The sequence below is a fragment of the Anopheles maculipalpis genome, chromosome 3RL, assembly GCF_943734695.1.
Source record: "Anopheles maculipalpis chromosome 3RL, idAnoMacuDA_375_x, whole genome shotgun sequence".
Lineage (NCBI taxonomy): Eukaryota > Metazoa > Arthropoda > Insecta > Diptera > Culicidae > Anopheles > Anopheles maculipalpis.
The window spans coordinates 49,250,406-49,272,146 of record NC_064872.1 but is presented as its reverse complement, the minus strand read 5'-3'; the positions used below and the strand labels follow the sequence as shown (position 1 = coordinate 49,272,146).

Sequence of the window (21,741 nt, the reverse complement as noted above, 5' to 3'; positions counted from 1 at the left end):
GTACCAGCGTGTTGCAATTGCAACATATTGAACCGACACGACGCGAAATCAAGGAGAGAAAGTGGTCAAATGGTTTAAGAGAAAATAACTTCACATAAGAATTCAACCTCAATCTGTGGGATCCATTGCTGGAACATCGGTATTGCGAAACATTTATGGTGGAGCACAATATAGCAACCGCGACTAGTACAGTAGGAATCCCCTCCTTCGCCCCGTCTCTCCCTCTCTCGTCCTCTTCATTCCCTTCCACTTTACCTTAACGGGATTGATCACAGGAGGCAGTGGTGTGTGTTGTCTTTTTTTCTTCGTAGGAAGGAGGAAAACCGGATTCATAGTGCATTCAGTGTAATGGATTGCCTGCCCGAGACCGCACTCTCGTCGTCGGTGTAGTGTGGTGGTTTGCCAGTAGCCAGTGTTTGAATGTGCGTCTGTTGACTGGTGAAACACGGTGTAAAGCGTGCGGCGGAGCTGAGGGAGATAATAGAACACGGAGATAAAAAGGTGTGCATAATTTTTGGTACTGTGAATTATATTTAGTCGCCAAAATCGGTTCACGGAACGGGTCGAAAAGAAGTTTTCCGTTGGTGTGCCCGTTAGTTGATCAGATCTTGTTTTTGCCTTTGCCGTGCAGCTTTCGTATACGCCACGAGAGTACAAAAGAAAGAAAAGGAGAGAGTGAGAGGAGAGTGAGAAAGAGAAAGGTAGAGTGTGACCGAGAAGGAGTAGGTGCGCGCACGCGCTTCGTTACAAGTGTGTGCGTATGTGTGCGCGCTGCGCGTGCTGCCTGTGGGATTGTGTGCGTATAGTCCGGGTGCGTGCGTGCACATACGAGAGCGGTGTGCTTTTCGCGTGCTCCTCGGTCGACCCCGTGAGTGAGGGAATGAGAGCAGCCGAGCTGCACTGTTAAGCGGCTGTCAGCGTGTGCGCGTGTGTGTTGGTGTGTGAGTGAGACAGAGAGAGAGAGAGATACAGTGAGTCAAACGGAGAGGAAAGATAAAAAGAAGAAATATTTCATTGAAAATTTAACGTGGCAAAATCGGTGGAAGCTCCAACGGCCAGTGTGCTGTTTGTGTGTGTGTGCGTGTATGGTACTGGGTGATCGGCAAGTGTACGGGCAGCGAAAGAAATACAGAGCCACCAAAGCACAGCACCACTGCTGCTTACGTACCAGCTGAAGGTGGCCCAGTAAAATTGATCTAAATAACGACGAAACGGAGGCGCAATATTGCGAATGCCACGGGCTGCACCAGAACGGCCCCAATGTATGTGATTGGCAAAGCAGCATCGAACGTGCCGACCAAGCCGAAGAAAGTGAAAAGAAGTGTCCAGTGATCAACAGAGCAAGATCAACACAACAGTACTACTACACAACGCATAGTGCCCAGAATTCGTGTACTGGTGTGCTGTCACGTAGCCTTTGGTTGCCTTCGCGATTCCGGTACAGCGGCGGATTCAGCTACGAAGTAGTAGCACAGCGTGACTGCAGCAGTGCTGTGTGTGCCGTGTATGTAGTTGTGCGCAGCTACTACCATTGTTGTTATTGTTGGCGGTGGTGGCTCCAACCGTGGAAGGTGGAGACTGAAGGTTTGGCCGATCGACATAAACGGTGGTTGTTTTGCAACAACAACACAACCAAACATCAGCAACAGTGATTGCTGCTACCTTGCATTGCTCACTCTATATATACACATACAACCATCACAAACACATACGCGTTCGCCGTTCTCTTTTGCGGACCCTTGTGTCTGGCTGTCTGCTGCTGCAAGGTTGTCAAGCGGTAGTGCAATCATTGTCGCCTGCAGCATTGACTGCCAAGACGCAGAAGTAAGGTCCCCCCGCTGCCACGAGCGAACCCTAGTCGCTCATCCCAATTCTTCAACGCACACCTGTGCCCTGTGCCATTACAACTAACACAATTGGATCCATCTGGTTATCAGTTGGGTAGAGCGCGCAGCACCCCGTTGCCAAGATGGCTGCTCTGTGCGCTGGGAGCTATGGATTGTCACAACAAGGCAGCCTGAACGATGAAAACAAGGAGTTGATTTTCGTCAAACTGACCGACTCGGCATTGCGAGCCATTGAGGAATTTCAACGCACGCAGGTGAGTAACGAGAGGCAAATGCCGGTTTATCCTTTACATAACCATGCAACGCCAAAGGACATCCATCTGTTGCAGCACACCGAATAGTGCGCGATGCTGATGCAGTGTGCAATTCCCCATGAGTCAGCAGGAGGAGGGTGTTGCACGTGGTGCTAGATAATCTCAGATCTTTGGTCATTAGTGCTGATTAGCTGCGCAAGTCTCTGTTGTGCGGGTTTTGCGTTGTATGATTTAGATCGTCAAAGACAAACGCTCAAACGAATGGTTATTGTAGAACATAAAACTAATTTGGAAAAGAAATACGTTTTTTGAAGCGTTCTTCTCATCCTCTCGTTCCAGTCGTATGGAGATCAGGTCTGGTTTCAATCGGCCTGTGGAAAGATGCGAACAGAACGACCACCGATTTGTGCGATAGTCGTCGATCAGGTTTTGGCATTTTGACATTTTAAAGCCAGTTTCATCGTTAGTTAAGTCAGGCCCATGGACTAGAAGACAGACGTTGTAGTGCGCATTTAGTTTTTTTTTTTAAGGAGAGTTCTTATTTACACGATTCAATCATCAAAGTAACACACTCAAAAGCGTTCATGTGAAGCATTGGTATTAGTTGTAGTTGTTCAACCCTGTGACTATGAGAACCCTTGAATGCTTGTACGCGTGTATCGTTTCTTTTTTTTATTGAAGGCATGCTTTTCTCATGCTGTGCGACCTTTCGGCAGATTCTTCCGATAGCCTCCAGAGCATCTTGTTTATTGTGAGTTTTAAAATAACATTTTAAATTTACAATGTGCATTCTATTCAATGCATTTACTAGAGGATATAAATTTCCTTATTTATATCGATTCAAGTTATAAATTAAGAACATACATATCTAGAGCTATAATCTTTTGTAGTAATTTAAGAAATTGTAAGTTTATACCAGACGTATAAAGATCAACTGTTGGGGCTCATCAAGGGTTGAACGTGGTGCGGCGCTCGAATGTAGTTTTGACATTCACCGCTGACCACCGACTGAACCTCCGGAATCTGACAGATTGTGAGGAAAATGAAAGTATACGAACCAAGGCAATATTGTGCGCTGAAACCCATTCGGGGTTGGTTCGATTCAATACATGACTTTGCCGCTGACAGGTTCCGGGTTTCTTTTTGTTGTTGTTGTTGTTGTTGTTGTTGCTGCTCTCCAATAGGTACACCACGGTGGCACTACCGTGTAAGTGCCCTTGGGGGTGATAGTATGCATTTTGAGGCGGCTTCACATGTGGTTGCGTAACTAAGCAGCACAATACACACGACGACGCTCCCTGTGACCTAAGTAAGTTCATGGTTGGTGTTAGTTTATAATCGCATATGTAAAGAAGCAGATCAATCAGCAGAGGGAGCAGCAAATCTTTGTGGCTTACTTAGAGCAAAACACAAATTATAACTATTAGTATTATTGAGCGGATTTATGGAATATTAGACAAATGTTTCAGATGACATGCAATGCAATTTTTGTGTTCGTGAACTGGCACTTAATTTCAGTACGTGTGCCTTATACGAATATGTTACCTTTTTTGTCCGGTTGGGATGTTGTTTGAAGCACATTGAAACGAAAGTTTTACACCCTGTCCTCCAAGCATGTTGGAAGATGATATGATTGAGGTTTGGCTCCTTCTGCTGCTGCTGCTGCTGCTGCTCCTAGGTCGATGGTGGTGGCCTAAATATTTGACACCGTTAGACAGTTGCGCTGCTTCGCTTCATTCGAATGGCCAGACGCACACAAAACGAGTCCATTGTAGCTCATACATACTGACGTGTTGTAGCGGGTAAAAATGTATCGTACTCTGCTCTCTGGCATTGGGCGTCACGGCGCTATACGCCTGCTTTTAATGCTTCAGGTGGTGGTAGTGTGGTCGGTGTCGGTGTATACGCCAACAAGCGATACAACCTCACTTCAGCAGCAAGGACCACTTCATCATCGTAATAATCGCCTTCATCATTGGTCAGATACGATGTTCTATAATAGTACGATAGCAAATACGCGAAGACTATTCTGCTGATTTCTGAAAGTATTCTTGCTCCCACGCAACTCCACCTGAGATGGATTTTACATACATTTTCTGGTCTGAGCATCTTGCTTCTTATATTTCGAAACAGTGAACAGGTTCATAACAGTTTACTGGAGTTAAAAGCTTTTCTGATAAAAAATGTTATGTATGTATATCATTAATTGCCATAAATAATTGCGGGCGGCGGCCCGGTAACAACAGCGTCGTTCTTCATACGGCAGGACCGGGTCTCAAATCCGATCCGGACCATTCCCCACGTATGCCTCATTATGCCAAGAAGAAGAAGAAGAAGAATGGGTTAGGAAAATAAAAACAACAGTCGAATTGGACATTTCTCATAATCTGGAACGTAACTATGCAAATAATGTTTTTGCTCTACAATGAATTTATAGTTAGGGTCCATCTCTTTGGATGGATGGATTGATGGTTGGTGATTTACTTCTTCTTGGCTGCTACAGACCTCGAGAGGTCTTGACTTTTTGATTGGCTTAATTTTATCCGTAGCTTGATCGATAGCCAGTCCTGCGTACGGGAAGACGGTCTGGACGGGATTTGATATCCGGTTCTGCCGAGTGAAGACATGCACCTGTGGCATAGATGAATATTTGATGTTATTCTCCTTTGCATTGCTGGTCATCAGCTTGTTTGTTTTTCCTTTAATGTTGCTTAAATGAACTATCTTTTTTCCTAAATTTTAACATTTTTTTTGCTATCGTTCTTTGGCCGCTCTTACGGATAGGCTAATAGCAAGAGTCTGAGAATCAAAATATCTCGCAAAGCAAATTCTTGATGAATTTCCATCATGAAGCAGAAGGTTTGTGATGACTACAATGGACTAAATTGAGGTCCTAAAACTGGTTGATATCATTTTAAACCAACGGCCATAAAAACAAACCACTTTTTTACATAAAAATTATAGCTGTTTGTAACAGTTTTGTTTCGGAATTCCTATTATAATCGCAGCAAAATTTAATTATAAAGCTATGCTGACAAACAATGTTGAAAGTATGATGCTGACACGAAACAGCGCCTCCAAAACTATGATTCACATAAGCTCGCAAATGCAGCTACATCGTTTTGAAAACAATTTGATGTGGAATTATTGGAAAATGTGTGATATAGAATGGTAAGAAAGGGATTTTCTGTGACGATCGCACCATCGTGCAGCGATTTAGCGTCGTCAGGTCCTAGCCCTCGGGGCTGGTAATGTCATGAGAATAGTACCGGACGACCCAGCCCATACAGTCAATTCATATCGATAGAGAGAAAGGAGGCGCTGTAGACTCAAATTTAGCACCTAGAAAGTAAGGAACTAAGTTAGTCCTGGACTCTAACACAAATTCCATCGAGCTATACGAATGTTTCAATTTAGAAACCTCCAAAAGTATTACTCGAAAAGAGCAAAAAAGGTGTAACAAAAGCTGAGAACAAAAGATGAGTTAAAGCTGAAAATATCCCAATTACTGCTTTCCGGATGTGATTTTATCCTCGTGTTTGCAGAGCGGCGCTGTTATTTAGCCTGATTGTTAAAGCCAAACGGAAAGCAAATTTGTATTATGGTATTCCCGTTAGAGTCGACGAATAGTTTCGTCTACTTTTTGACGAAACTTTTGACGATACATGCACAGCTTGCCCAGTTCATACATTCACAGATGATTTCATTCGAATTAAACCTGTCCTTAAATGCTAATTTTCACTAGAATCACTAGTGACAAATGGATCAGTTTGGTTTAATAATACACTTTTTGTGGTGGACATTTTTTCGTGGTGGACTTTCGTGGTTCTTGCTTCAGAATAATTCCTGCAAACAACCATATAAAATTACTAAAACGACTTCAAAATGATTTTCATAACATATCCACGTAAAATATATACACTTTTCCATAGATTTACGCTTAAACATGGTTTTTATGAATGCAAACTATACTTTCCGTTGCACTTGACTGACGCGTTTCCGTTTGGCTCAGACAATGCATTTTTTTTTTTTACTTTCCGTTTGTCCAAGATCTGTCATCGACTTTTAAACGTCTGATTTAGCCAAACGGATAGTCAAACGGAAAGTCATAATACTAAAGTGACAATTATGTGACGTTTGAGAAGACGTTTGGGTTCCACAATCAGGCCTATTATCGTGCCTTTGAGCAGCCCTCAATGTTGAATTGAGGGAAACAATTTGTAACTTGTAAATTCATATTCATACAGTTTTTTTTACAAATAATCGTAACTGCGTAAATAGACATGTTTGTAATTTTATCGTGGTAAAAAGGGAGTTAACCCATATATTACTGTTTTTTTTGTGATTTAAAAATTGATTCCTAAGATGCTTAGTGTCCGTTCTCTTGATCTGCAGTTCCAACTCCTAATCTGCTGCAACAATGTTGCCTCCGTTCAAGCGAGAACTTTTTGAGGATTTACCTCTTAGAATACTTCCTTCCTTCGCCCAGTGGTGCCCGAACGTGTGTTCTTCTTGTATTGAATAATATCAATATTGTCAATTAATGGGTTTTGGGGAATATTACATGAATTAACTTGCGGGGCACGACTGCAAAGTACAACGTTTTCCTCATTTTTGTTTTATGCTGTAGGGCAGCACACCAGAGGCAAAATGAAAGTTCTCCACCAAACAGGTTTTTTTTTTCTCGAGCACCCTACTTTGTTTTTCTTTTTGCCAATTGCCACTTGAGGTAAGTTTGATTGGGGCATGCATCAAATTTATTGGAAAACGCTGCTTACAGAAGCTGTGGTGCGTCGAGCTGGCAATCGTTGCAGTCGCGCGTGTACCGTGCAGCACTGCCGAGGTAAGAAGCGCGTGGTTGTATCTGTTGGAATTTGTTTGTGTGAAGGACGCAGCAGTGTCGGCTGAGGGACATCAGTACTAGCTGGCAGGCACATATACGGTTCGAGGGAGTCGAATCCGCACGGCTTTGCACACGTTTGCATACTGAATGTAATTGTAAAGCCGCCGCCGTCCCTTGGTTGTGTGAGTTATCAGCTGTGTATAGAGCTGTTTACGTACTCGAAAGTAACCCACGAAAACGATCGCTGCTAGGCTGTATGACACACTCCGCAAGGTTCATCCAGTTTGGCTAGTTTGTACCGAGGTAGATGACAAACCCTCGTCATTATGCATAGATTGTTTGTACGCGTTTTTATTTACTTTTAATTTGTAAGTCACGTTGTATGGTGGTGCGCTTTTGCGTTTTCCGGAAATATATCGCTTTGTACACATGTCACAACCGCCAGGATGTGTTCCGTACATTAAAAGAAGGCAAAAGTAATAGTAGAGTGATAGTGAATCTACGCAAACACATTTTATTGTACTTAAAACAAACATTTCATTATTCTGCCCAGTTTTTGGAAAATAAAAAAAATCTATTAAATTATTTGCTTTGAGACTAAGTAGAATAAGTCCATTGAAATTAGCATGACATTATCATGTTCGATTAGCAATTGAAACAATTCGTGTGATCAAGTTGAATATGTCTGGGTGTAGATATAAGTGTAATGTAATAGAAATATTCGCTCAGATTCGGATCGATCTACAACGAGGCGATACTCGACGATTTCTGCATCGCAACAATAGGCACCAGCCGTTTGCGTAACATGTTCATCCACCACCGAGCAGCATAAAGCATAAGCCAGTTTGGAGTAACGAAAGCTTGAAGTTTATCTCCCTTACTATCCGTTTCGATCGAACGGGTTTTTTGAATAACGACAGAAGGAACAAGTTCGACGCTGCAGCGAGACAGGGCAGCTATACGGGCGACGATGAGTGGGAACATCTCACATTGCAATGCGCTGTTACACTGCTGCAATGCCGAGATGAAGAGTAGTAGAAAGGGGGCGAAAAATGTGGCCAGGGCGCCCGCCAGCACACACATACACAATAGGTTATGTTGCTGCAGGAGTTTTGTGCATTTGCTGCGGTGGCGGCAGCCGACGGTGGCGCTTACGTTATGCTTCATTTGCTGCGGCGTCTCGTGACGTAAGATGCCAATCGTACTGAGTGTGCTAAACTCTAAAATTTTCCACTGAAAACTCTTAAAAGCTTGATCAAATTCACGGATTTACAAACGAAACACTTTAATGACAACCTGAAGATTGATCTCATACACAAAACAAGGCAGCTAGTATTATCGTTCTAAATATACATTGTAGTACTGTTAAACAAGAAAGCTCCTTGATCCTCACGGAATAATTCATGATTTTCAGTAATAATGTGTTGTGTTTTCCGTCAAAAGTGGTGCAATTTTATTTTTGTTTTCAGTTTTGTTCTTTTTAATTATCGGCAATCAAAGAGAGGTGGACTGTAAATGCAAAAAAAAAAAAAAACACACACACAGCAACAAGTTGGCTTGGCTCGAGGGATTCTCATCGTGCGTCATTATAGGCGACGACCCCAAGGACGTGGACGCACGGGCAATGATGACGTTTTTCGCATTTGCCATGTGCTGCCGGCGCCGCTGCCGCTGCCGTTAGAGAGAAGTTTCATTACGTATCAACCCTCACCATGGTGCCATGTTGGAGATTGCGTTTTTGAGCATATGATAACGGAAAAGAGATAGAGAGAGAGAGAGAGAGAGAGAGAGAGAGAGAGAGAGAGAGAGAGAGAGAGAGAGAGAGAGAGAGAGAGATGTAAAAGGAGCAAGCAGTGAAAGGCCAAAACAAGAAAAGAGTGAGAGATATTCGTTTGTTAAATTGATGGAGATGTAAGATTACAAAAACGATAGTTATTGCCAATCTTAAATTTGATTATTCTGCTTCTGTTTGCATTATTGTATGTAGAAAGGACGATACTTAAAAACGCATCACAATATCGAAGTCCGAAGCTTGAAAGTTGCAGATTTTTGTCTTTTGAATTAATAGCCGTGTTCCCGTATGTCATTAATCATGACACAATTGCAATGGCAGTTTTCAATGTCACTCTGAAGAGACATCGAAAGCTTTTACACTTTCTCCGGTATTAGGAAGAGAGAGACAGAGAGAGAGATTGAGAGAGAGAGAGAGAGAAAGAGAGAGTGAGTGTGTGTGTTTCAGTTATAGCTTCGTCAACCTGACTTTCCAATGTGTTTTAAATATCTAAAAGCTGACGATTGACCAGTTAGGATTGTTGATAGGAATACACTAAAACAGTAAAGGGTATGCATATGTGAATATACCCCTAAACGTCAACAGCGTTTTGACAATTTAAATCATCATAAGGCCTGATTATCACATACAAATTGTCAAGACAAGTAGTCCAAAACGGAAGATTCCAATTGTGTTAGCCGTTTGTGTTGTCAGTTGGAAAAAAAAATTAACGAAAGGCAAACTTACCAGTACACTGCCAATAATTTGTATTCTCTAACACAAACAGAGATTCGTATTTGTCAAATTGTTTTCCATCAGCTATTCGAAACAGAAAGGCGCCAAACACACTCGGTCCTGTGTGTGTTTCCAGTTCGTTTTCTTAAGTGGTTCCAACCAAAATGTGAGTCTTTTACTTCAGAATGGATATTCTCGAAGAAAAGGACGGAAAAAAGTATTGTCGGGCATGTTGCTGCTGATTTTGTTCCAGCGAAATGTATTTGGGCGAAAACGTTTCTTCCAAAATATTTAAACATTTGGTAAATGCCACGGAGGAAAATCGTTCCATTTTGGTAATTCCCCTCCGCAAGAAACTGCAGCGTAGCAGCCAACATTTCTTTCGGCGTGAGTCCTTTTGCCTTTACGGGCAGACTGCCTGATTAGTAAGTTCCAAAGAATCGAACATACTACGAAACAGCCTACGCTGTTTAGTAAGATCTTCTGTTCTTTCATCAACACATAATTTAAAAAAAAAGAACATTTTGATATTCTAAATATCATCTACAACACAAAATATCTCTCAACAAGAACAGTTGTTTACACTTTTGGCTTTTTTTTGTTGGTTTCATCACTTTGACAGCTTGATTTTGAAGATTTAACGAAAAAAAATAGCTTAACGAAACTTGTCTGTCACAAGAACGGTTTCATAATGCAAATTTATCATCCGTTTGTATTGACAAGCTTGTCTTGTCAGACTTTTCCGTTTGTAAGAGATAATCAGGCCTATATCGTTAACCAATAACTTCATATTAATTTTACACTGGTTTTCGTCAAATTTTGATTCCATGTTGTTTTTGTCTTTACCTAATTAATTATTGACAGAGTTCATCTATTTTTGTCCGTACGGTATACATTTTTGACAGAACGCATCACTTTTTCACTCATAATAATGGCTCTGAGCCAGCAATTTTTAACACGCGGAAACCGAATTTCTTTTTAAGTATAAAATGTGAATATTTCCATCGAGCAATACGCCCAGGCCCATTTCTTTCGGAATTAAAAAAATATAGATATACAGTGACTGCCAATAATATAAGACCACTTTAATGTCCGCTTTTCAAAAAGCTGATTTCAATACTTCTAATCGGTAAAATTATAACAAATTTTAGTAGAATGGCTATCAGCTACCAAAATATCCTCAGCATCTTTGTTTTTTTTTTCAGAAGTTCATTGATGATAGTGTAATCATATAAAAAACTTTAAATATGTTGAAATTTTTTCGACCCAGAAAAATCTAACTTTTTTATTAGTGCACACCTAACCAATTCTAGGGGTGGTCCGGACCGTTCCTCCGTACTTAGGATTAATTATCCAATTACGTGGTATCGGCAAGTGAGCCATTGGATGGCCAGCGTTACTTTAGAAGATTGTTAAGCCAAGAAGAAGAAATCATTTCTAGAGTTGTAAAATTTAAAGAAGGGGTGTCCAAAACAATACAGAATTTTTTGTTTGAATTTTAAAATTGATGAATGGTCCTATTTTATGGTATTATATTTTTTATTATTAAGTATGGCGGACCGCCGCCGTATTGTCAAATTATGGTATTATGTTTTAGCCATATTTTCATGAAAACAGAAAAAAGCGATTTCACGATTCAGCCAATGAGAGAAACATGTTTCCAAAATGTTCAATTAAATGTTACAAAAAAACGAAGTAAATTCGTTGTAAATTGACTTCACAATCTTTTTTTTATCTGTTTTGCAATTGTTGGTGGTCTTAGTTTATTGGTGGTCACTGTATACATATGAATATTTCCTTCTCGGATATGAATACTATAGACTATAACATCAAACCAAACATCTCTAGCATAAAGGGAAAGTGGGAAGTGGGAAAAGTGGATTGGGGTAATCCACATAATTTTTAAACTTCATAACATTTCATTCTACATTCTACTAATAGGAATGTTTTCTCAAAATGTTTTACTTATTTTTAAAACAAAAAAATGGGCCGATTCGTTGGCCGAAATTGGCTATTCAATTTCATTTTTATGTGATGCACAACAGCAGGTGTTTTTAAACTATATACCGTCACTGTATCAAAAATGTAGTTAATTTTTAACATAACTTTTAACGGTAAAAAAATGATTTAAGGTTAGAGTTCGAAACATCTACTGTAAATGATATTTTGATAGATTAATTAGTGACAGTTTGATGGATAAATTGTGGCTTGTGTTAGAAAACTGAAATATTTTGCCGAACTCCGGCGAACATTCAAAGCATCATAATCTACCCTCTTAGCTTCGACGTTGGGTCTTGAGATCCTAAACTCGTAGCTCTCATCTCGACCGACCGGTATCCGTACAACACGTACAAGCAAAACGAACCTGAAACATTCTGTAACATTCTGTTACTCATTTAGATAGTAGTCAGAATGTAGGGTAAAGTGTTCCTCAGCAAAGTGTTTTAGACATTTATCTTTTAGTAATGAGTTACGAGACATACGCATCACATGTACACGCTGCACACAACGGTAATAAAAGCCCACATTTGTGACATATTTACATCAAAAAGTAACTAAGACAGTGTAAAATAGTACCTCACGACATTCCACGGTAAGCGGCGACATCTTGTGAAGGAAAAGAAAGCATCTCCAATTAACACGATGCTTTCAGTTTCATTTGGCACAGTTTGTCGGGCGTTTGTGAATGGAAAGTGAGGCTTGGGATGGCTATCATTAAGTAACGCTTTTATTCGTCATTGGTTGAATTTACCATGTCACCCTAAAGGATGGCATGGATCATCTGTTTTATTTTCTTCCTGTTTGTTGTAGTAGTTTCCCTCAAGTATGTTTTGTGTGTTACTGAATACTTGTTCGCATTGAGGATGCAGAAAAGCATATGAAGTGTGAAAAAAGACTAAGCTCGTAGGTTGGATAGTTTATAGGAGCATGAAACTGCTCCGAGAACGGCAAACAGTTAACGTAAAGTAAGTCAAGCGTAACACTATTATTCGCCACTTGGAACAAATAAACAGCAAATGGATGGTCCATATCAGAGAACTTGATTCGGTTTTGTTGCTGTTGATGCCGGAAATAGGGCGAACCCGAACCCTACGATCCGTGGTGTTTAGTTTGGACTGATCAGTTTTTGCCTCAATGTGTATATCGATGGTTGTGTTGCGTTTCGTTTACACTGGACTTGTTGCATATGCTTATCGGACATGTCCGTACTTCTGTGCTTTAGCGTGTGTATGTGTGTGTGTGGTTTTTGTGGAACGGGTGAATTGTATCGATAAGTGGGAAGCGTTTAGTATATTTAACAATAACTAACACTGATAACGATAACGGAACAGTGCCGGGCATCTTATCAACGAAGTGGAATATGCTACCGCGATGCTGCTGGTTAGATTAAGATAAACATGTGAACTTTTTAACACAGCTGGAAAGATGATGCTCCACACAGCTGTGGACAATTCGAACAAATTAATAATGTATTTATTATTAGTGATACATCCTACATGATCTACACGTTAGCCATGACGTGATGTTTTATTATGAAAGTGATGTATTATTTCTACGCGTTGACAAGCTTTCTACATTTAACAAGCGTTTTTCATAATTTTTTAAATTGTTTATTGATACACGATCGGCTTTTTTTGTTCTAACCTGTCTGCAAAGCCTTATTACGTTAGGTTATATGTTAGGACATTTCCTTAGTTTAATATCTTTTAAAATAATAATTCACGCTTAACATGTTTGTGTTGTACTATTTATTTTTCTTTAATAATATAAAAGAAAATTGATCAGAAAAGGTAAAATTAATCGTCATGGTAGTAAAACGTCTTTGGCTAGAAATAATTTTTTTAGCGGTTTTGAAAATTTGATTTAGACTTTTGCTGGTGTCATTGCTCGGTGGCATACGATTTTATCGTACGACCAAATTGGAAGGGGTGTCATTGCTTGGCAGATTAGTCGATCGAACATTTTCGGTTTGACGTTTAAATGTAAACAAGCGAAGAAGGAAGTTGTTTTTTTATAGAAGCATTCTGATACCAGAGCAGTTCCGAGTTTATGGTTGCAGCACTGATAATTATGCTTCGAATCGGCAGTCCTGTTCTAATTCTTCTTCTCCTTCTTCTTGGCTTAACGACCCTCTAAGGTCCGCAGCCGGCATTCATCGAAATCGCTTTCTAGACTACCGATACCACGTAGTTGGTTAGTCAGTCCTCACTACGAGGGGACGGTCTGGATGGGCCCAAAATTATTAAGAATTTTTTGTTTGAATTTTAAAATTGATTAATGGCAAATGAATAGATTAATTGGGCCGGCTCGGTGGTGTATGCGACAGCGGCACTGGTCTTCACACGACAGGACCAGTGTTCAAATCGGTGCAGGAAGACTCACAATCTTTACTAAGTGGTATTAATAAGTTAAAGCAATACGATCAGGCCTTTCCTATAAGAAAAAAAGCTAAATGACCTTATTTTGCGGTATTATATGTTCATCAGAATGGAAAAAAAATTAAGAATCGATTGAATAATTAATCGAATCGAATCGAATATTTTTATTTCTTTTATACATGTAGAACGGCCAGGACGTATTGCTTTTTATAACTTTTTCAATTTAGTTATACAAAAAATAGGTTAATTCGTTGAAAATTGGTTTCAAAATCTCATTTTTACGTGATGTACAACAGCAGGTGTTTTAAACTATTGTCCGTCACTTTATATGTTTTTATTCTGTTACATAAGTCATAAAATAGCTGTGGTATTGTAATTGGTGAAAACTTCATGGAATCGGCACTACTGAAATAATTTGTAATAATTTTTTCCAATTTTTGCTTCAGACGTTATCTGCTATTTGTCTTAGCTGGGTTTCATTATATTCCCGATTTAGACTAAACTTCAACTGAAATGTGTGAAGTAACTGAATTTCAAATAGCCAATTGTGACAGTCCTTACTCTTCTGGTAATCAGTCAATTACACAATAAGTTATGGTGTTTAAATTTTCAACAAATTTGTAACTTCATAAAAATATAATGCCATGCATCCTTATAATTCATATAAGTTTTTTTCAACCACAGTTTTGTTTGTTCAACCACAGCACCCCTTAAAGCAATAAGATTCGTAAGAAAAAAGCACGTAAAAATGGTCTCATCAAAGCCACAGCTCAACAAGTGTTTACGCTCGTAATGTAATCAAACTTTTTGGATAAGGTTTAAACGCATAAACGTGATTTTTGATAGGGCGCTGATTCAGCATACGGTGATGCTCGTGATCATATATGCTAATACAAGGAATTGTCGAACCGGAACGTCCTGGCGTATTGCTGCATGGCTTTTTGCTACACTGTATTTACATTATAAATTTATTTTATTGATAAATAATTATGACGGTCCAGTGCCGTATTGTTACATTATAAATTTAGAATTATTTAGAATTATTCACCAAATGTTTTCTTTGTTTCCTTTTGTGTATTGCAGGCAAAATTAGGTACTTCACACAATCCGTCGATTCAGTTTCTTCAGAATGGACAAGGCTTTCTATCGTTTCCATCCGGAGGCAACAATGTGCAGAAGTTTAACTTCTCCATTACTGACATCGACACTGGGTCGATTGAGTGCATTCAGCAGGCCCAGGGCCAGCTACAAAATATGGGCCATATTCCACACAAAATGCGGATACACGCGAACGACGATGTGTATGAAACGACGAGGCATAGACTGGCGGCTGCGGAAGAAAATCAAAAGAACAAATGGTATGTTACAACTTCATTGGTAATAGCATTATTGGATCATACTATGTATGACAAAATATTTTACGCTACATTCTGTTTTCTAATTAAACGGAGATCATGCTTGGGGGTGTTTCTGATGCAGAGATCAACAGTAAATAAAGAAATTTAAAATGTTTTATCAATTTTGTACTGTACTTCGTGAAGTACACAGGACAATGTAGAACCTAAGCGATATAGGTAAACATATGAACATTTGACTTCAATTTACTGGCGTTAGAGAGGGTCTTTCACGAAGGGCACGAGCGGTTTCGAGTCCCGTCCGCATCGTTGTCTTGCATTCTCACTGGGCATGCAAGAATGAACGTCGGCCGGCGTGACCTAATAGTTAATCCAGCCAAGAAGAATAATATATAAAGAGTTTATGTGATAGAAATGCTCATAAAATATTTTGGAAAAAGTTGCCTTCTTTGGGGCAGACAACATTCGAAAATGTTTGTATTGTCATGTCTAGCCAAGCTTCTTAATGACTAAGGTTAAAATGTTTTTAGCTTACCTATTGCGAATGGTTAGAACAAGGTATGAATTACATGCGGTCCTCGATTATCCACACAACATGCAGAACGGCTCCCACACCCTGTTGTTATTATGCAACGCATTACGTAAATGTCGCTAAGGTACAATAACTTTCGCTATTTGGAATGCTTCGTACATCATCCCTAAAGGGAGACTTTTTTCCCTGTTTCTTAAAAACCGAAATATAATTTGCAATGTCGAGTAGTATTTCAAAGTGAGACACACTGTGAAAGCACACAGGGGGAATATTGCAACAAAAAAAAAAATGAATTGAAGTACCTTTCACCATGTTATTGGTTGTGTTAAGCTGTTTCGCGCTGCATCACGTTTTGCGTGGTGGGGTTTCTTCATAGAGTTCGACACTCAACATCAAACAACAGTCAGAGCGAGTATTTCGAAAGCTCTCGATCGAAAGAAATAGAGAAACATACGTTTTTCTTATTTCATTTTTTTACGTAAATGTGTGCGGCACCAGCTTATGTATGGTGCGGCAGACAGTAGACGATCAGTGTTTAAGCTACATGCTACTTTGCCTATGTGCTTTCGAACCGGAAATGTTTCGGTGGACCATTAAGTATTGAAATTGGGTTCATCTTGCACTTGTTGGTTGTTGATGAAGAAGGCAAGGTAGTGAGGATCGTGAACTGCAAAACTAGCGTTAGTGGGCAATCAGCTATTACATTGTGGGGTTTTGCTGCCATTTTTTTTTTTTTGTAAAATGGTACATTTTAAGTTAAGATACTAATTTGTATTTTTGTTAAATACCTTTAATATTATGATTGTATAAAGTTATTTTATTTATTTATTTATAATTAATAATGACGGTCCAGTGCCGTATTGTCAACACCGCTTGTGTTGAATAAATTTTATAATCATCTTGATAAGGCATTTCCTCCTTATTCTTTGCCTTATCCCGGGCATACTCGGTTAATGATTGTATAAAGTTAATGACATAATTGTTTTTGCATTTCAAATGATACTATCAAAATGACTAGTGAAGTACGTTTGTTGTAGTTGGAAATGTGGGTTATATTTTCTAACAGAAAATAAGATAAAAATAATTACATTGATCGGCTGGCCCTGTCGGAAAGGTAGTAAACTATTAGGAACAACTGCGCTTACAACATTTGTTAAATTGCTGTCCTGAATCGAGGCCATTGTGAAGGATATATTTTGATTTTATACTGTTGTCCCTGGCAGAGCGAAACATACAATATCACATGAAACTTAGCATAATGCGGTCGTCCTTCAGGTGCGATGAACGCGCACAAGTTTTGGCGATGGGAAAGTAGCAAAAACGTAAAACTCACCGCGAAGTATCTTTGCAAAGTAGGTCAATGCTAAAATGGATCAGTTTTAGTTTAGCATCGCACCTCTTGTTTGTAGTACATGTGCAAAACTTGTATCAAAATAAAAAAAAAAACACGAACAAGTCTGAATAAATGAAAATCATTGTTTTGTGTTGCAGCCACTTGCTATTGATCGATTGCTTTTAGCAACATGCATTTGATTTAATTTTTACAAACAAATAGCAGGTATTAGCATAGCAGGTGATTATAATATAACTTTCTTTCTTGTTTTTCGTTTCAGCACTAGGGAAATCAAACCTAATCAAACCGATATTGGGCGTAAGGTGAAGTTAAAAAACCCGGCCATCCGTAACATTCCTAGTAGTAATGCAGCAGTTGTAAACAAACGTGATTCTATCTATAGCAACAATTCTGTGAATAAGTCATCCTCCGTAGCAACAAGCCAGCTAACTTCTAATAATAGTGTTAATAATTATAACAATTTAGCAACATCACCAAAACTAGTTAAAACGAACGGTCTGCATCAGTCGTCCCAACAGCAACAACCGCAGCCACAACAACAACAGCAGCAGCAGCAGCCACTGCTTCCACAAAATAATCAATCGCAACAACCAACTCAGTTGCTTCCGGTGCAACAGAAGCCCGGATATCAACATACCGTTCACGATCCACCCCACTCACAGCAGCAATCCCAACAGAAGCTGTCGGAAAATGGAAATGTCCAAAATAGGGTAGCAAATGGGCGCAAGACAGCAAATGCCGATTACATGAAGTGTAACATAAAGTAAGTGTATAATTCCCATTTGCTGATAGCCGACAAAAGATCAAGATTGCTAAACCATGCTTTGATCCACACAGAGAGCGTCTTATCCACATGCTAGCGTTGAAGCCATATAAGCGGCCAGAGTTAGTTGTGAAACTGCAGCAAGGTATGTTTCTCTAGGATTAAGAAGTAGGTGCGCAAAGTAGTAGTTTTTGATAACGGCATTATTTCCTCCGATAGATGGCGTGCGAAAGGAGGAGATGAAATGTACTCAGCAAATACTGAAAACCATATCCAGCACTCGGGACGGGGTGCTTATACTACACCGGAATATTTGGAACGAGGTACAGGACGACTGGCCATTTTACTCGGAACAGGATCGACAAGCTGTGAAACGGTACGGTTTGATTAAAAATTGTGCTATCAGAAATGATAGAACAGCGTGCTAACTAGACTTTTGTTGTTTGATAATACATAGGAGAAGGCCGCAAAATTTAACACCTCCGCTAAGCTCTGACGGTGGCTCGTCGACTTCCGGTCAGAGTCCTTCTAGTACACATAATGGGAACAGTCCTCAATCGGGTACCAAGCGTACCGTTCTTGTTGGAAGTGAAGAGATCGGCTCAACACCCACATCCAAAAAGCAACGCATCAGTCATTACAAGAAAGATACTAGTTCGGACCATACGAGGTAAGCACAATCGTGTTTTTTCTGTGCGAGTGAAACGATTATTTCGACAAAAGACAAAAAGAAATCAAGATAATTGTTTATTATTGCGAAGGGTGTTACTTATCATGTGAGATTTTTTGTTGGCTGAGCTTTTGTACTTTTCACAAAGTTCGGGTAGTTTGGTTTTCTGGTGTTTCTTCCTTATTCTTTGTTTTTTTTTTCTTTGTATAAATTACGTATGGAAAAATATGAAAATCTTGCACTATTTATTTTCAAAACACTTTTCAAGAAATCACATAAACGAGATTATTCTGTTTTTTTTCTCTTCTGCTTGAATGCTGTTACAAATGATATGTATAATTATGTGTTCACGTCTTTATATAATCGGCTCGTCTTTCTGCTACTGTCAACTAACTTCCTCCTTCCTGTCTCTCTTGCACGGTGATGTTGAACGATTGGAATCATAATTCGTCTGGGAACGAAAAACAAAAAAAATGTTCCATGGATCGTATCATCATCGATCGATATGAAATGGAATCGATCTGTGTAGTAGGCGCGGCATTACAGATTCCAGAGACAGTAGTAATATGAATCCACGATCGAGGGAACAAGATGATCACAACAATCACCACCACCACCAACATCATCACCATTCCATACGTTCGTCGCACTATTACGGGTAATTATTGGCTGTACGACGGAAAAATGGATTACACATATCCTTCTTTCTCTGCGTGCTACCTTGATGGTCATTACGATGCCATCCAATTTTTGTATTATTTTATTTGCTGGTCTTCTGTTTTGGTGGTCTTGTGAAGTATGTTTGGAAATGTTTATATTGAATCAATCCTTCTCACAAAAATGATGCTTGTTTAATTACGGGTATTTTTGGCCGCTTTCAAATATTTCACTATAATAGGTTAGGTTAAATTTAAATATTATGGTGCAAGGAACTTAATACCGTTTGCGACTTTTATAGAATTTTACTGGCCGATCGAGAGGGTTAATCAAATCCAGCTCTTCAGAAGTTAACAATCAGATGTTTGAGCAATTCGCTTCCCCGATCCCTGACGCTCTTTAACGCTCTTTAAGCTTTTTGGGAATTGGTTTTTAAAAAGAACATTTATTTAAAAGAAAATTTTGCAATAGTGCTTTTTCATACATGTTAAATTAACAATTTTACTGGCGCTTGACTTATTTTTGATGATTATGTATTTCTCTACACTTATAAAAAATAACATATTTCAGATAAAAAATATCTTATGATGGCAACCAAGCCAAATTTTTGTCTTGCTGTACAATAATGTTCTTTTATTATGTGCTTCTTCTTATGATACGTAATGTAAGTTCATTGGGATGTTTAATTGGGTATATTTCATAAATTAATATGAACCAAAAGATATTTTAACCTTTTTACATCCGTATTACATTACAGTCTAGTTATCATCCTCGACAGTCGTTCTGACGCACTTTTCGGCGTTTAGATTGATATGTATATGCTTTTGTTTCTTTTTCTTCTATTTTTCTTCTGAAAACATTCGGTTTGTCTCTAGACCTAATCTAACGCCTAACGCCCAGGAATCAGAAGATGGTGTTAGTTTGAGTTACTCACTGGTATCGAACGATGTTGCCAAACGGATAGAATCGTCAGTGTGTGAAACGGAAGCTGAACGGGAACCATTCGATACCGGCTATCTGGACGGTGCGCAGCAGATGAACGGCGGGGGAGAAGATGATTTTGTGTAAGGCTTGCTCTTTTGTGCACTATCAATTCTTATCCAATTGTGTAACGATGGCAGTACCGTACGGCCGTTTCGTTTCTGTTTAGTAATACATATATATTCCTTTACGTTGTTCTGTGCCTTCCCAACACTTTACATCTTTGACCTCTTAGCTGTTGTTTGTTGTTTTTGTTTCGTTTTCCACTATTAAACTCTCGCTTTCATATGCCTATTACGAAGGTTGAGCTTTCTTTCCATGGTAAACAATTTACTGCGTATGGTACTAGTATAGCTTTTATTGTTTAATAAATTAACATTATCTAGAAAGTTCGAACAATGAAATAATACAAAATGAAGCAACTTGATTTACACTTGATGTATGCTTTAGTATAATTGCGGTAATGGTTTATAGAAGTATCTAACCCGTAGCTGTGTATCTGTAGTATCGTGAGCTTTTAACCCCACAAAATGTAGCTTTCTTTTAGTTGGATTACGTTTTATGATTATGTTGATTACGCGAGGAGGTATGATTAACATTTGTTCCTTTTATTTTAGCAATCAATTTACAAGGATAACAACGGTTGAGCAACGGCGTAGATACAAGACTGAATTTGACAACGAATACAAGGAATACCGGCGACTGCATGAAGTGTTAGAGAATGCTTCAAGGAAATTTGCTCAGTACGAAGATGATCTGCTACACGAACCGAAGGATACGCAACGATACAAGGTTCGATGCAAAACAAACAATGGCAAGTGAAAGGTTATTCTAACGAATGAATTTCATGTTTTATTTTACAGGAAATTCAAATGAAAATTCTGAAAGAATACGAGAAAAGTATTAAAAATGTTAAATTTCAACAGGACAAAGAACGGTAGGTACAATGTGTGGTGTGCTTTTTTCTGCTGTTGAGCTATGTTAAAACTGCTGTTTGTACGTACTATTGCAGGTTTAACTATCTTCACAAGAAGCTGTCTCATATCAAGCTGCTTGTGCGTGATTACGACACTTCGATAACCAACGGCTCGTGTAGGCCGCAGGAGAATTACTGACGATTGTTGAAACACATGAAGCGTTCGTATATTATATGTTGAAAAAGACAATATTTATTTCGACGGGATGGATAAATCAGTCAATCGTCATTCAGTATGCTCTAACCGGATTTCTAGTTTGTTCACAATGGCAGCGAAACATGAAAGATTTATTGTCACATTTCGAACCTTAACTCAATCAGGACTCCGATCAAATGCAGGCTAAAAAATGTTGACATGGCATGAATGGAACAAGGTAACTTTTTTTTTTTTACAATCGCACTATTGAGCTGTGTTCACATTGATCAATGAATACATGCTTGTCACAATACTTTATTTCTTTGAAAAGAAATTCGACTTGTCGGCTTAAATCCAGTATACCGCCCAATGCAATTGCACATTTTAATGTTCTTTCTATTTTCTGTGGTAATTTCAAATAAGCGCTCCTAACAGGGTCATCGTAGCCCTGTTGCAACGCTCTGTAATAGCTTCCAAGTTTTATTATG

At 39.1% G+C, this 21,741-nt stretch overlaps 1 protein-coding gene across 4 annotated transcripts in view; it reads left to right on the top strand.

Annotated features, from left to right (window-relative positions):
• Positions 1 to 21,290, top strand: part of LOC126561792 (RNA polymerase II elongation factor Ell) — an 84,004-nt gene extending 62,714 nt beyond the window's left edge. Inside the window, exons 2-12 of one of the 4 annotated variants that reach the window (XM_050218111.1) lie at positions 1,849 to 2,101; positions 14,913 to 15,187; positions 17,330 to 17,833; positions 17,908 to 17,978; positions 18,053 to 18,209; positions 18,291 to 18,503; positions 19,033 to 19,161; positions 20,036 to 20,224; positions 20,759 to 20,933; positions 21,005 to 21,078; positions 21,154 to 21,290. In XM_050218111.1, coding sequence (XP_050074068.1) covers positions 1,970 to 2,101; positions 14,913 to 15,187; positions 17,330 to 17,833; positions 17,908 to 17,978; positions 18,053 to 18,209; positions 18,291 to 18,503; positions 19,033 to 19,161; positions 20,036 to 20,224; positions 20,759 to 20,933; positions 21,005 to 21,078; positions 21,154 to 21,256 — 2,022 coding nt within the window. In that variant the 5' untranslated portion in view covers positions 1,849 to 1,969 and the 3' untranslated portion in view covers positions 21,257 to 21,290. Of the gene's footprint in view, positions 1 to 1,801; positions 2,102 to 14,912; positions 15,188 to 17,329; positions 17,834 to 17,907; positions 17,979 to 18,052; positions 18,210 to 18,290; positions 18,504 to 19,032; positions 19,162 to 20,035; positions 20,225 to 20,758; positions 20,934 to 21,004; positions 21,079 to 21,153 lie in introns of those variants that run through there. The other 3 variants (XM_050218112.1, XM_050218113.1, XM_050218114.1) reach the window with 3 other exon arrangements.
• The last annotated feature ends 451 nt before the right edge of the window (positions 21,291 to 21,741 follow it).